The sequence below is a fragment of the Poecilia reticulata genome, chromosome 3, assembly GCF_904066995.2.
Source record: "Poecilia reticulata chromosome 3, P_reticulata-male-v2, whole genome shotgun sequence".
Lineage (NCBI taxonomy): Eukaryota > Metazoa > Chordata > Actinopteri > Cyprinodontiformes > Poeciliidae > Poecilia > Poecilia reticulata.
In genome coordinates, this window is record NC_088832.1 from 34,912,745 (window position 1) to 34,926,490 (window position 13,746).

The window sequence follows — 13,746 nt, forward strand, 5'->3', positions numbered from 1 at the left end:
CATGTGATTTTATTACCACTAGATGGCAGTATGTACAAAGCATTTTACATTAAAACAAGAGAATTAGTTCATTCATGCACTAACATTCATGCACACTCACGACATTGTTGTGGCTGTTCAGGTGTAGTTTTGAAGTGGACATGTTAAGTGCAATTTGAAATAAGAAATGTAAAATGTGTTAAAATAAATTTTTGTGTTTATTTGATTCCTATTCAAGACACTTTGATAAGAATGACTATATTTGTAATACAGGCGGCTCCAGAGAATCTTTGTTTACATGTTTGGTTGATGGCTTGCCTCGTGATTTTTTTCAATTAAAACAATGTACCTCGGCTCAAAATAGGCTGAAAAACACTGGCATAAAGTATACACTGAGGTGTAATTTAAAACAAACTGAAATTAATTATTGAAAGCGTTAAGTACATTTTAAAAAATTCTATTTTGAGCATATATTTTAAAATATACACAAAATATCTTTTACATATATTTTAAATATCTTTTAAATATACACTTAAGCAAGTGTATATTTACACTTGGGCAAAGACATAATTTGTTCACTTAAAGTATACTTTTATTTAATATATTTCTTAAAAGTGTATTTCGGTACCATTATATAGTATGTTTAAAGTTCTAATTTAGAATTTGGTACAAGCATACTTTTAATATACTTCATATATATTTATATGTGGTACACTTAATACTTAGTATACTTAAAATGTACTTTCACAAATGTAAGTATGTTTAAAGTATACTAAAGTGTACTTTTTTTTCACCTGGGAAAGCAAAGCTGCTAAAATAAATATGTTATCCATCCAAAGAATAAGTCCAGAACAGCATGACAGTTTTGAGCATCATTTTTATACACTAAAAGGAGTTAAGCTGATTGAACCAAGCTGGAGATAAGAAATGTTTCACCATAAGCAGTGCAGAACACAATGGTGGTTGTTTGCAGACTGTATAAGCAGTAACTGACCGCAGTGTCCAGACGAGGTGGGGGACGAGGTGAGCGGCAAAATGTGATGCAGGAGAATTTCTTCAAAGAGAAAAGGAGCAACCAGAGATGGATGATGTGACTGGAAGGGGAGGAAAATTCACCCTGAATCTCATGTACTTTTCATGTGATACTGACGACTCAGAGCATTTTATACCAGTTATACCAGAATAACTCTCCGCTCATACTGTTTATAAAAACTTCTACAGAACAATATCAGGGTAAATGAAACAAAAACAATTCTGATTTTAACCTAGTTCTGTGTCAATATGTCAAAATATAAACCTGTATATAAATTATGTTATCAGTATATGAAAAGATTCACATAACTGTTTCCTCCTTGTTATATTATTTATAAACCTGGACTTTATCCACACAGAAAGATTGTCCCACATTTACTTGAGTTTTAAAGCTAGATTTGCTTGATGGTGCATAAACCTTTTTTTGTCAGTTGTCCTGATTATAAAACTTCAAAGTCTGATGAATCTGTTCTGAGTTGTTGACCCTCAGATTCAAACACAAACAGCCACAGAGACACAAACTCGTCCTGCAGCCTGGAACGATGCAGATCTGGAGACACTCCTGTTTTTCTCAGTGGGCGGAGCCAAATGACGCGTCACAGTGACGTCACTGCAGCGGATTTACACTTTTTTAAACCAACAAGATCTTCAAAACCAGGAAAAACTCAGAGCAGGTAATACTGGGTCTGATATTAGATCTGATACTCAGAGAGGTGGGAAAAGATGGGAGAACAAATAATAACAAGAAATACACAATTTATTTACTTCTGTCCTCAGATCAGTAGTTTAATGAAAACATAAAATAAATGAAAAATAAAAGATGACGATAAGGTCAGAGGTCATGATTGGTTAAACTAAACCTTTAGCACCTGAGATGAAAGTGGCTCTCGGTAAAAGTCCTCATTACCTTCAGGCTGACATCACTTGATGCAGAACAGCCAGATGAGCTGCATTCCTCAGCTGCACTCCTCCTCCTCCTCTTCTTCCTCCTCCTCCTCTTCCTCCTACTCCTCCCACCTGGATGAAGTTTGTGTTTGAACGTTTCAGGCACATTCATTCAGCCGTCCAGCCATCCTCCTCCACTCAACCTGAAACAGAGAAGATTGAACAGGAAGGTGAGTGTCGGCTCTGATCAGAAGAAATAATTATTGAGCTTTTTCTCTGTAACTTTAAACTCTTTACATAAAACAGGCAGGTTTGTAAGAGAAGAATCAGATAAAACATTTATTAGTTCATGTGTTTCTTGTGTTTGATAAGTGCTGAGTTTGTTTTCTGGACTGTAGAATTATTATTTCTATTCATTTAAATAAAATGTCGCTAATTCATTTATTTAATGTAGAAAATCTGGATAAAATACATAAAAAAATTTAACTTATTCTGCATTAAATTTGACATTTTTTTCTAATATGCAAAAACATAGAAACTACTAAAACACTACATTTCAAATGAAAGGAAGTAAATTGAATATATTTTTGTTTGCCTACTTTTTATTTGAAGGTGGATAGAAGCTCAAAAACATAAAATCATTAAACATTAAAAAACAACAAAATAACTTTATAATTGTAAAGTTTCAGTTTTCGACCATTTAAAATCACTGAGATGATTGTTGAGGGGCAGAAAATATTTTAAAAAGCAACAAAACCAGCTTTAAGTCCTTAAATGAATATAAAATAGAGGCACTTGTAAATAAATAGAGCCGGTTTCCATCAGTGGGTTTTGGTTGTAGGTGATACTGACGTGAAGCAGAGTAAACAGACCGGAGGTATGTGAGGCGGAGCCACAACCTGCAGGAATGTCGGCGCGTTCTGCAGCATTCCTGCCTTCAGCAGAAACCTGCAGACTGATGTTCAAATGGGAAACACTTTATGTTTAGAAACTACCTGCAGGCTGGAACGTTTTATTGGATTAAATAGAAATGGATCAAATGTGACCATGGAGCTCCTCTGATGATAAAAATATATAAATCTGTTATCAGTCGTAGATCCAAACTCAGGTCAGATGCTGTCAGAGGTAAGAATCCTGGAGATCATGTGTAAAACACTGAGCTGATGCTGGTTTTCTGTTATCAGGCTGATAATGATCTATAGAGATTCAGATTTAGGTTTATTATTTTATAGTAACATTATTACAGTGACTCTGTGTCTGTTGTTGAAGACATGTAGCAACAGACATTTTCCTGTTGCTTTAATGTGTATATTTACTGACCTGAGTCTTCGTGCCGTTTCTTCCTGCAGGTCGGGTCGGGATGGAGCTGAAGGTCTGGGTGGACGGGGTCGTCAGGGTCGTCTGCGGCCTTTCTCTCAACACTTCCTGTCAGGAAGTCGTCATCTCTCTGGCTCAGGCCATCGGTAGGCAGCTCCTCTTCATCCGTATGAAACTCTGAGTCATGGTGAACATTCACACTGAACATGCAGTTTAAGGTTTGGTCTTACTGAGCATGCTCAGATCCAGCTTTCAGGACGGTTTCATTATTGGAAACATTTTCTGAAAGCACTGCATGCTGAAGGGAACTGATTTCAGAAAACAGTGAAAGAAGGAAAATAGGAGAGTTTATGTATATCTATGAAGCATAGCAATTAAACTGTTTGATTTTATTTCAATAAAATGAGACCTAGAGGTAGAAAGCAGATAATAAAAGCAGGAGGACCAAAGACAGCGCCATGGGGAACTCCTTGGATAAATGCCACTGAGAATGAGATATTTCTTTTACTTTTAGTCTAAAAATTTTTAAAAATCTCTTCAGTTTGCTAATTGCTCTGTAAGCATAAAAAAAAATGAAACTTTTCTGCAGAAGATAAACGTTTTCCTTCTGCACATGCAGGTCAGACGGGTCGATATGTTCTGGTCAGGAAGTTTCGGGGCTCGGAGCGCCCTCTGGTGGCTGACGACTGTCCCATGCAGCTGCTGGCTCAGATGGGTCAGCTGGCTGCAGAGGTCCAGTTCGTCCTGCGGAAAACGGGCCCCAGCCTCAGCGAAGGGCCACATGAACCCAGCAAGGAAAGCCAGCGCCCCCTGCTGGTGCCCTCAGAACCAGAACCTCAGCATAAGGGCCCCCAGAAAGCCCTCTCCTTCAACCTGGGCCCCTCAACGTTTCCCAGGAGGAACAGACCCAGCAGGAACTGGTCTCCCAGTCTGGAGGAATCAGCAGAAGAGAATCATCTGTCTGATTCTGAGAAGGAGGAGATGCTGAGGCAGATCCTGCAGCAGCAGGAGATGCTGCAGGACCTGGAGGCTCAGATCGAAGCTCTGGAGAAAGACACAGAGTTATTCGAGCAGAAGGTCACGACCTCTGCTGCTCCAGATCCGATTCCGGACCTGACAGACGACCTGCAGGAGCTGGAGTACCGGCTGAAGCAGTACGAGGTGGAGCTGATGTACGGAGAAAACTGGGAGGAGGAGCTGAAGGTGGAGCTGGAGCGAGAGCAAGGTAGACGTCCACAGCCATCCTCAACTCAGAACGGTCTGGGCTTTAATATCTGGAGTTTGAATCCTCTCAGGTTTCAGTCAGTCAATCAGTCAATTAATCGATCAATCAGTTTATTTGTAAAGCACATTTCAGTAAAAATGCAGTTCAAAATGCTTTAAGTTATAAAAACACAAAAAAATGGATAATTAAGAAACCAGAAAAAAACTTAGATTTTGACGAGTTCCATCATCAAAATCATTGATATTTATCAAATATGTTGGTTAATCTTCCAGTTTTTATGGTTCAAAATCAACTCTAAGTAGCTATTCCAGATTTGTGGTGCATAGAAGCTGAATGCTGCTTTTCCACATTTGGTTCTGGTTCTGTAGAGCAGACCAGAACCAGAAGACCTGAGAGGTCTGGAAGGTTGACACAGCAGCAGCAGACATAAAGTGTTTTTGCTCTGATCCGTCTCTAAAACCATCATCCTGTCATCTTCAGACATGCAGAGACGCCTGGAACAGATTCACTCGTCTATAGACGACCAGAGTTACGAGATCAAGGTGCTCCAGAGCCGCTCCGAACACCTGCAGCAGGACCTACAGGACCGGGCCCAGACAAGCGACCCGAGCGCCGAGGAGGAGGAGGCCCGGCTGACCGACGAGGCCCTCAGGTCGCTGACCCAGGAGCTGCACAAGCGGCTGCAGCTGGGGGAAGATCTGGACGCGGCGCTGGCAGAGACGCAGTGGAAGCTGCAGACGGCAGAAGAAACGGTAAAGGTATACCACATCACTACCATTCTGGCTGAGGGAGGATCAGGAAACACAAACTGCTAACCGTCATGCTAAGCTAACGGATGGAGACGAGTTTCAGCAGCGATGAGGAAGGACTGAGAGGGAAAGTCTATGAGACAGCAGGAGCTGCGTTTCCACCGACCACAGAGCTGTGACAAATTACATTATAAAAATAAATAATGAGAATATGGAAATTCTGAAAAAAGTTTGATAAAAAGTTTTTGTGCTAGAATTAGTTTGTTTTTCATAAAAAATGGTGTCATTTCAACGTAACTCTTCCGTAAAATCACAGAATATAATTTCCCAAAACGTAGCTGGTCCCAAGTGTAAGGGGACGTCTGATTGGCTGATAGATGACGAGCGCCAGCATCATGGATGAAAGATGAATACATCTCATGTAACTGTTTACATCCCTCGCCATCCATCCACCCTCCCACTTATCCGGGTCGGGTCGCGGGGGCAGCAGCTTCAGAAGGGAGGCCCAGACTTCCCTCCCCAGCCTCTTCCAGCTCCTCCAGGAACCCCAAGGCGTTCCCAGGCCATAGAGAGACATCGTCCCTCCAGCGTGTCCTGGGTCTCCCCTCCTCCCGGTGGGACCTGAACTCCTCACCAGGGAGGCGTCCAGGAGGCATCCAGACCAGATGCCCGAGCCTCAACTGGCTCCTCTCGACGTGGAGGAGCAGCGGCTCTACTCTGAGTCCCTCCTGGATGACAGAGCTTCTCTCTCTAAGGGAGAGCCCAGCCACCCTGCAGAGGAGGAAACCCATTTCGGCCACTTGTACCCGTGATCTCGTTCTTCCGCTCCCGAGGTTCGACTATCGGATGGACCCTCCTCTCCAGGACCCCTGAATAGACCTTACCAGGGAGGCTTAAGAGTGTGATCCCCCTGTAATTGGAGCACACCCTCAGGTCCCCCCAGGGGGACCACCACCCCAGTCTGCCAATCCAGGGGAACTGCCCCTGATGTCCATGCGATATCCCTCGCTATTTTTTAAATTTGAAAATCAATCAGTCTCAGAAACGACCCACAACAAATGAAGAATCGTCATTTTGTTCAGAATTGTATTAGAAACCAACATCCAATCAAAGGGAGCTGAAAGTTAAATAGTCGTTTCTTAAAATGATCTGAAACACAAACCAAAATGTCTTAAATTAAAATTATAAAAACAAAACAAACATAATCTACATTCTAGATTACAAAGTGCTGTGAGGCTCTCAGCCACACCTGCAGTTTTATTTCTAATGATGCAGATTCTTCAGAGCAGCTGATGATCTGGTTGGACGGAGCAGTTTCCAGTCAGACGGTCAGAGACGGATGTCTGTCCCCTCCGATGTGTCCACATGTCCTTCTAGATCAAAATGAGACAATAATGAGTCAAAACAATCTTTAAAATGTGAAGCATTTAAATGCATTTAATTGACAAACGATGACTTAACAGGAATAAAAGGAGCAGACAAAGGGAACGGAGGTGAGACAGAGAGAGGCTGAGATCAGGTGAGAAGAGAAACCTGAGAACAGGAAGAACCGGAACAGACAAAGGAGCCGGATTTACAAAAGACAGGAAGGAGATCAGGCTCAGAAAAAACCCGACTGTTCACGACAGCAGCGCTCAGGACTGAAGACACAAACACCAAACCAAGCAGAAAAATTACAAATATTTAAATTATAGCTGCAACTGACAACAAAGTCTCTTTTCTATATACTTAAGATTAGCTCTAGATTTTCAAAGTTGAAGTTAAAAAAACATCTGAAATCCACCTTTTAATCTTTTAATCTTTTTGTTTAGATATTAAAATATTTTATTGTTCAAACATAATCATTCTTCAAACCTTTCTTCTTGTTTGAACTAAAAATAATCAGAAATATGCCTGAGACACATTTTAGATGAATGTGACACAGATGGTGCGTCAACATCGTCCCTGTTTAATCCACTTTAATTCAACTCAAGCCCGTTTTCTAGAAAGTCCGACTGGGGAAATGTGAATATGGAATCATATTTATCAATCCAATCCAATCCAACTTTATTTATAAAGCACTTTAAAACACTGATACAAAGTGCTGTACAGTAAAACACAACATAATAAAATAAATAAATAAAAAAAGAACTTAAAAAAAAACATCTCTTACAGTTTAAAAACAAAAACATACAATTTAAAACTAGATCCCGCTGGTGTTGAAAGCCAAGTAAAATAAATGGGTTTTAAGATGAGCTTCAAAGTTCAAAACAGTGAACTCTGGTCCGAATACAAACCTCGTTCTTGGTTCGCTTAAAGTGAACTCTAGGGCGGTTTGAATGGACGTGTGAACGTCAAGCAGAACAGGAAGTGCACTACAGTGAAGGGCATTCTGGGTAAATACAACCAAAACAAACCCGAGACTCCAGCGTCAGTCGGAGCCTTTAGCCAAAGACTGAAGAGAAATCCTCAAACTACTGAAATCTGACGCCTCCATTTTTATTTGGTGAAGAAAGGAAGTTGCTCTCAGTGTCTTCAGAGGATTTAGTGTCGTTTCCTTCAGTGGTTCTTGGTGCAGCGCCCCCACAGGCCAGGAGGGGAACTGGTTGGTTTGACTCAGAGCAGAGAGAAAGAGAAACAGCAGCTGGAGATGAACTGATTTTACCGGTTAATTGGGTGGAAACACCCAAACTAACATGCTGATGTTCTGAAGCAAACTTTTAACTCCCTCAAACTGCAGATTTAAATATCCACAGCAGCTGAGAATCAGAACGACATTAACCACTGCCACCCCTGGTGCATGTCTGTGTTAAGGTGTTTGATGGTGTTGCAGTTTGTTCTTCCTGATAACGTATCATCCCTCCGATGTTCTCCAGGACAGACTGCAGCTGATCGATGGGCTGAAGAAGGAGCTGAGGCAGAGCGACCTGCAGCAGTTCATCCAGCAGGCCGGTGGGAACCCGTACGCCGACCAGGCGGGCCCGCTGCCTGGCACCGAAGTTCACCTCAGCAAGACTCGCATCAGGAAGTAGCAGCAGCCGGAGCATCAATAGGTCAGATGGAAACAGATCAGACTTGTTTTTACTGAGTATTTAACTCTTTTTGTCACACATTTAAAACAATGTTTTCAAAATGAGATGAATAACTCACTGTGATGTGTTCTGTTTATCTGCTGCAGGAACCAGAAGGAGAAACCTTGAAGTCCCGTTAATGTGTGTATGAGTGTATGCGTGCGTGTGCGTGCGTGTGTGTGTGTGCGTGTGTGTGTGTGTGTGTGTGTGAATGTTGTGTTTGTTGTAAAAACACATGAAAATAAATTAACTAGACTATTTCTATAAGAGTGTACAGTTGTTTAGCCTGAAATGTCATTTTTTATATGTAAAAATAAAGTTTTTTATTCCATCTCTGAAATAAATTCTCAGCAGTTCATCTTTGAACCACTAGAGGCCGCCAAAGCTTCATCCTTTTATTGCAACATGAGGCTTTTATTAAGCTTACACACTGATTCATGCTAACTATATGTTTTTATATTAAACAGAAATGGATCAAAAGTATATAGTATATATTAAACAGAAGAAAAGTATATAAAACTTTTTGCTACTTTATACTCATCCAAGCTGCAGTGATGATGGTTCAGGTATTTAAAGGTTTTGTTTTATCTCAGTCATAACTTACAGCTGCATCTCAGCAGTTCTGATCAGGGGCTGGAATAATTTTAGGATCATAATGAAAACAGTTTTTTTTTCAGTTCAGATGAAATCATAATCCCATCCTCTTAAACAGCCTTAACTTTTTTTTAGCTGTTCTCAGGTGATTTTTTTTTTAATTGAACATTTTTGAATTTTGTACTAAAACTAATTTGCAATTGAGATTAGAATAATTTTAGTTGCAGGAAGTGGAAGAGGAGACTTGAAGAAGAAGTTCAGCAATGTGGTTGAACTAAATCTGCGTTAAAGGAGCATATTGTGACCCAGACTGATAAACCGACTAAGATCAGATCCTAGATGCAGGTAGTAAATGATGCAGGTAGTAAATGATGCAGGTAGTAAATGATGCAGGTAGTAAATGATGCAGGTAGTAAATGATGCAGGTAGTAAATGATGCAGGTAGTAAATGATGCTGTCCATCTGAGCAGATGTTCCTCATGTTCCTCTGGTCTCATGTAGATTTCTATAAATCCCTGTCTGCTCCGCCTCTCAGTGAAGGAGGATTCACTGCTTGGTGTCTGGATTGTAACATTACACCAGGGGCCTCCTGACATGCAGCACAGAGTAAAGCTGCTGTCCTCAGACGACCAGCAGACATCAGCATCTGTGTGGGACGGATCTAGAACCGGAGACATGATTTAGTCTGAATTTTTTAACGTTACCTGACGTCTGAACCTGGACCAGATCTCTTTTAGCCCATAAGGTTTGTACTGAGGTCCGACCTTTGACCCAGCCTCTCAGCCTCCTTCTGTAACCTGCAGCCCGTCGATCTAACCGCCTCCCTTCTGAATCCAATTGTGCCAAATTGGATCCGATTGGCTTGGAGAGAGAACAGATCAGTGAGTAAGACTTTCACAATTTACTGTGTCCAAATCAGATTGTCCACTTATCCACCGGCTGGATGGCAGAATAAAGAAATGCTCAGTCTGTGGCTGTTAGTCTGGATCACAGCGCCATCTGCAGGTGTGTCTCTGCTCAGCAGGCCGGTGAAATCAGGGACAGAGACAGATGGAAACCAGACTCTCACTGGGAGTCTGGTCTTGGTCAGACAGGTGAGATCTTCTCATCTGACAGAGAACAGGGCCCACAGCATCACAGGTCCTCCACCATACTTTGTCATATTCATCCATTGCTTCACCTGGAATGCTTGAAGCTGAAAACTCAAATAAAAACAGTATAAAAATAAAACAGATGTTTAGATGGTCAGTATTTCCTCGATTCCCACAGTAAATGTTTTTTTTTTTCACTTTATTTATGGTAAAAATGTCAATTATGAAACCTCAACAGCTGTGATATGAGCTAACATTAATAAAATCCAGCTTGTTCTCCAGTTGTTCAGAGTTATGGAGGCTTAGTCGTAAGCCAGCAGCCTAAATCGGCTCTGGGGGAGGAGAGGCGCTCGGACCCTGCAGGCCTATAAAGACGCTGCTGAGGCGAAGAAACCGGAGAAGAGAGAGAGACTGTGAGAAGAAAGGAGGCTCCTTTGTCTCACAGCTGCTTTTCTATAACTAACCAACAGAAACAGGTAGGTGGATTTTTATTATATCAAACGTTTGTCATGTGTCTCCATTTTTCATTTCAACTGAAAGAGTGAATGTGCAAACTATCTAGAAAGTAAAGACTGAATATAAAGAGGGAGGAACTAAATATTATGCAACTAAATATTATGCAACTAAATATTGTTAAACCATCATAAGAATAGTAAAAATTAATAAAAATATAGAAAAATATGTTTAAAGCTGCAGTTTTGTGTTCTTCAACTGGAGGACTATTTATCTATATTATTATATTCACAGCTCATAAATTATAATATTTTACGACCCACTTTAGATTTGTCTCTATTATCTCAGTGTTTGGTTTCCTTCTAATCAAACTTTTTGGTCTTTTTTTACCTAAATTAATATAAAAAAATGCAACTAATAATGTTGCTTTGTCCAAATGAAGCTATTAAATGTATTTAAACTCATCTCCTATAATTACATTAACAGATGCGTTGCATGTAAAACAGGACAGTCAGGTCGTCTCCGGGTTGGTTGATGGTTTGAATCCGGTCTCTTTGTGATGCAGAGTCAGTAAGATGAACTCCACAGCTGCAGCAGCTGCTGCAGCAGCAGCTGGAGGCACCAAGCCGACTCCACCGGAGCTGCAGCAGACGGAGAGCCGGCAGTTCAAGAGCAAAGCTCCCAAACGAGGACAGAAAGGGTGAGATGAACTTTGACCTCAGACAGGAAGCTAATGATCAGCAGCAGAGTGAGAAACGTTTCTGTCTCCCTGAAAACAGAGTGGACAGCCACGACCCGGCCGTGGAAGGCCTGGATGGTGAGTTTACTGCCCAGTGGGTTTGATGGTGTCTGTGAAACACTGAACCGGTTTCGTTGGTTTGTTGCAGACGCTGCAGTGGTTTGTCCCTGGGAGGAATACGGAGACGTGGAGCTGAGCGAACTGGCCCAGTTTGGAACCGTTTAGACCCGAGGAAGACTTCCTGCTGTTCCCCTTCGTCCTGAGGATGAGGAGCAGAAGCACCACAGATCTACAAGCATAATAATAAAACATAAAAGTTTATGATCATCTGTGACAGGATGGGAACTCATCAGAGCTTTACCAGCTCCTGATAAAATGTATAATATTATAAAATAATCTGTCTGTTTGAAGAGAGGATTATTAAAATCTGTTGAATATATTAATTATGTTATGTAATAAAATAGAGAAGATACCTCTACCTTCAATTTTCTCATTTATTCTGCTGTATTTCACACAAAAGCTCTAACATTTGTCCAAGTTTACAATTTTAAATAAAATAATTTTAATCATTGAGTTTTGTTTCTTTTAGGATTATTATTACATCCAGTCACTGACCTTGAATGTCTCTGTTTGTGTTTCTTCCAAAGTACAAAAAAGGAAAAAACATAATATTTTTAAAAAGACGTGATAAAGTCAGAAATTTGGGGTCTTTTTTTCAGTAAAGATAAAAAAAATTCCTGCTCCCATCCAATGAATATTTCAGGAAAGTCAAGAGAAAATAAAGAATATTTTTATAAAAGTCAAATATTCTCTCGTTCTTTAACACGGAGGTTATATTTTCAGTCAGGAGTTACAAAAAGGGAGAAGGAACAAAGTATGTAAGGGTTTGGATGAAGCTCCCAGTTTTCTGGTTTTATTTGACAAATGGAAACGTTGCACCAGTTCAGCAAACATGAGCTGCAGGTGAAGTTTGATCAGATCAGATTTTAAAGCTAATCCCAGAGGAACCGTGGTGGATTAACTGAGATTCAACCAGAAATGCCTCATTTGACCGGAGTGCATCAGATTACTGACAGAAACCATCAAGTCTGCTGTTTCTGATGCATTTTAACTGTGTGAACAGACACACTGTAGTGATGTCATCTTCACCTGAAACACATTTCTTCTTAATCTCTCCCAACAGAATTACAATGTTCTCTGTTTTTCTGACTGAACGTAGCATGTTAGCTTCCTCAGGCTTTCCTCTCCACCGTTTATTGATTATTGCATCACTAGTCGGACCTTAAAGAATAAATAAAGTTGCTATGTTCATGTTTCTGTACAAACTGAGACATTTTTATGCAATTTTTTAAATATTTGGCCTAAAACCATCTCAGTGCTGCCCCCTGTGGGTTGACGGGTGGCAACTGCAGCTCATTTCTCAGCTGCGTTGGTGTCGACATGTCAGCAGTGGCGGAGCCAGAGGGGGGGCCAGGGGGGCCAGTGCCCCCCCTGTCATCTGATTGGCCCCCCCAGTGGCCCCCCCAGATGATTGACATGTAACAGCACTAGGTTATTCCTGTACATTATTTGGAATCATTCTAAGTCAACCTAATATCTAAAGAAGAAAAACAATAATAAATATATCAAAAGAAAATGTATAAAACTTTATATAAGTCCATGTGATGACATAAATAAATAGATTTAGATCAGGCGCGATACCAGCCTCCTTTGTACTCATAAAAACAAGCTGAAATTCTTGTCCTGGGTGTTTCAGTTGCTGCGCTGTGGTGCAACTCAAAGGCTAAAGCACTTCATACCTGGTGATGGTAAAACACCAATAAGTTATTTATTGATCCTCCGCAAAAAAAAGAAAAAACCGAAGAGGGGCAGACAATGTTCATAGTTTGGAGGAGAGGTGGCGCTAGAGTTTTTTCATTGTCCGTCAAAGAAAAAAATAATTTTATTTCCAATTTGTAGTCATCAAACGAAACATTTATTATTTCTCTGTTAGAACGTTTTTGAAATCAGGTAACAATTCAGGAAATGACGTGATTAGAAGACGGCAGAACTCTGATCGGTTCCTGATCCCGCATCACTTCCCTCAGCGGGAGAAAAACCAGCAGAAGCGGATCAGCTGCTGGACGCTCCAAAGCCTCTGGTCCGTTAAAGCGTCCAGATCAGAGATGATTCTCTGACTGATATTGTTCTTAGTATGATTAATAATGAGCTCCACGATGTTCTCTGTGCGTAAAGTTGAAACTGTCTGCGCACCAAGTGGTCAGCTGATCACAGTCTGGACAGAAACCAGCGAACTGCTCTCTGTTCTTATCAAGACGAGGCTGAGGAGGGAATCTGACATATTAACTAGTTTTTACTGGTTTTGTTTTTAAAACACCATTAACTAAGCAGTGTAACTATATATTGTATATTTTGCGTTTGTCGTCTCATGTGTGATTAATTGGAGCATTTATTGCCCAGCGCTCTGCGCTTGTTTCTGCCTAACGGATCTGCACTTTAAATTCTTTCCTCTCTCAACAGTCAGCTGTTATTCCTCTACTTAAACTACAATAAGTAGATCACATTCTCTTTAGGTTTTCTCTGTGTGCTGCAAACTCATTAAATGTAAACTCATTAGAAGCCCGAACCACCA

At 40.7% G+C, this 13,746-nt stretch overlaps 2 protein-coding genes across 3 annotated transcripts; both read left to right on the forward strand.

The window, feature by feature from the left end:
* The first annotated feature begins 1,733 nt into the window (after positions 1-1,733).
* LOC103462999 (ras association domain-containing protein 7-like) lies at positions 1,734-8,897 on the forward strand. Of its 2 annotated transcripts, none has more exons than XM_008406104.3 (6): positions 1,734-2,126; positions 3,246-3,359; positions 3,833-4,438; positions 4,919-5,196; positions 8,043-8,219; positions 8,345-8,897. In XM_008406104.3, exons 1-5 carry the CDS (start codon positions 2,033-2,035, stop codon positions 8,196-8,198), a joined length of 1,248 nt encoding a protein of 415 aa, XP_008404326.3. In that variant the 5' UTR covers positions 1,734-2,032; the 3' UTR covers positions 8,199-8,219; positions 8,345-8,897. The 2 variants fall into 2 exon arrangements, with proteins under 2 accessions (XP_008404326.3, XP_008404327.3); XM_008406105.3 differs by having other exon boundaries at positions 4,919-5,190.
* A 1,391-nt stretch (positions 8,898-10,288) lies between these two features.
* Positions 10,289-11,687, forward strand: LOC103463000 (retinal cone rhodopsin-sensitive cGMP 3',5'-cyclic phosphodiesterase subunit gamma-like). The gene is made up of 4 exons (XM_008406106.2): positions 10,289-10,398; positions 10,941-11,075; positions 11,155-11,192; positions 11,263-11,687. The coding sequence occupies exons 2-4, from the start codon at positions 10,951-10,953 to the stop codon at positions 11,337-11,339; spliced, it is 240 nt and encodes a 79-aa protein (XP_008404328.1). The 5' UTR covers positions 10,289-10,398; positions 10,941-10,950; the 3' UTR covers positions 11,340-11,687.
* The last annotated feature ends 2,059 nt before the right edge of the window (positions 11,688-13,746 follow it).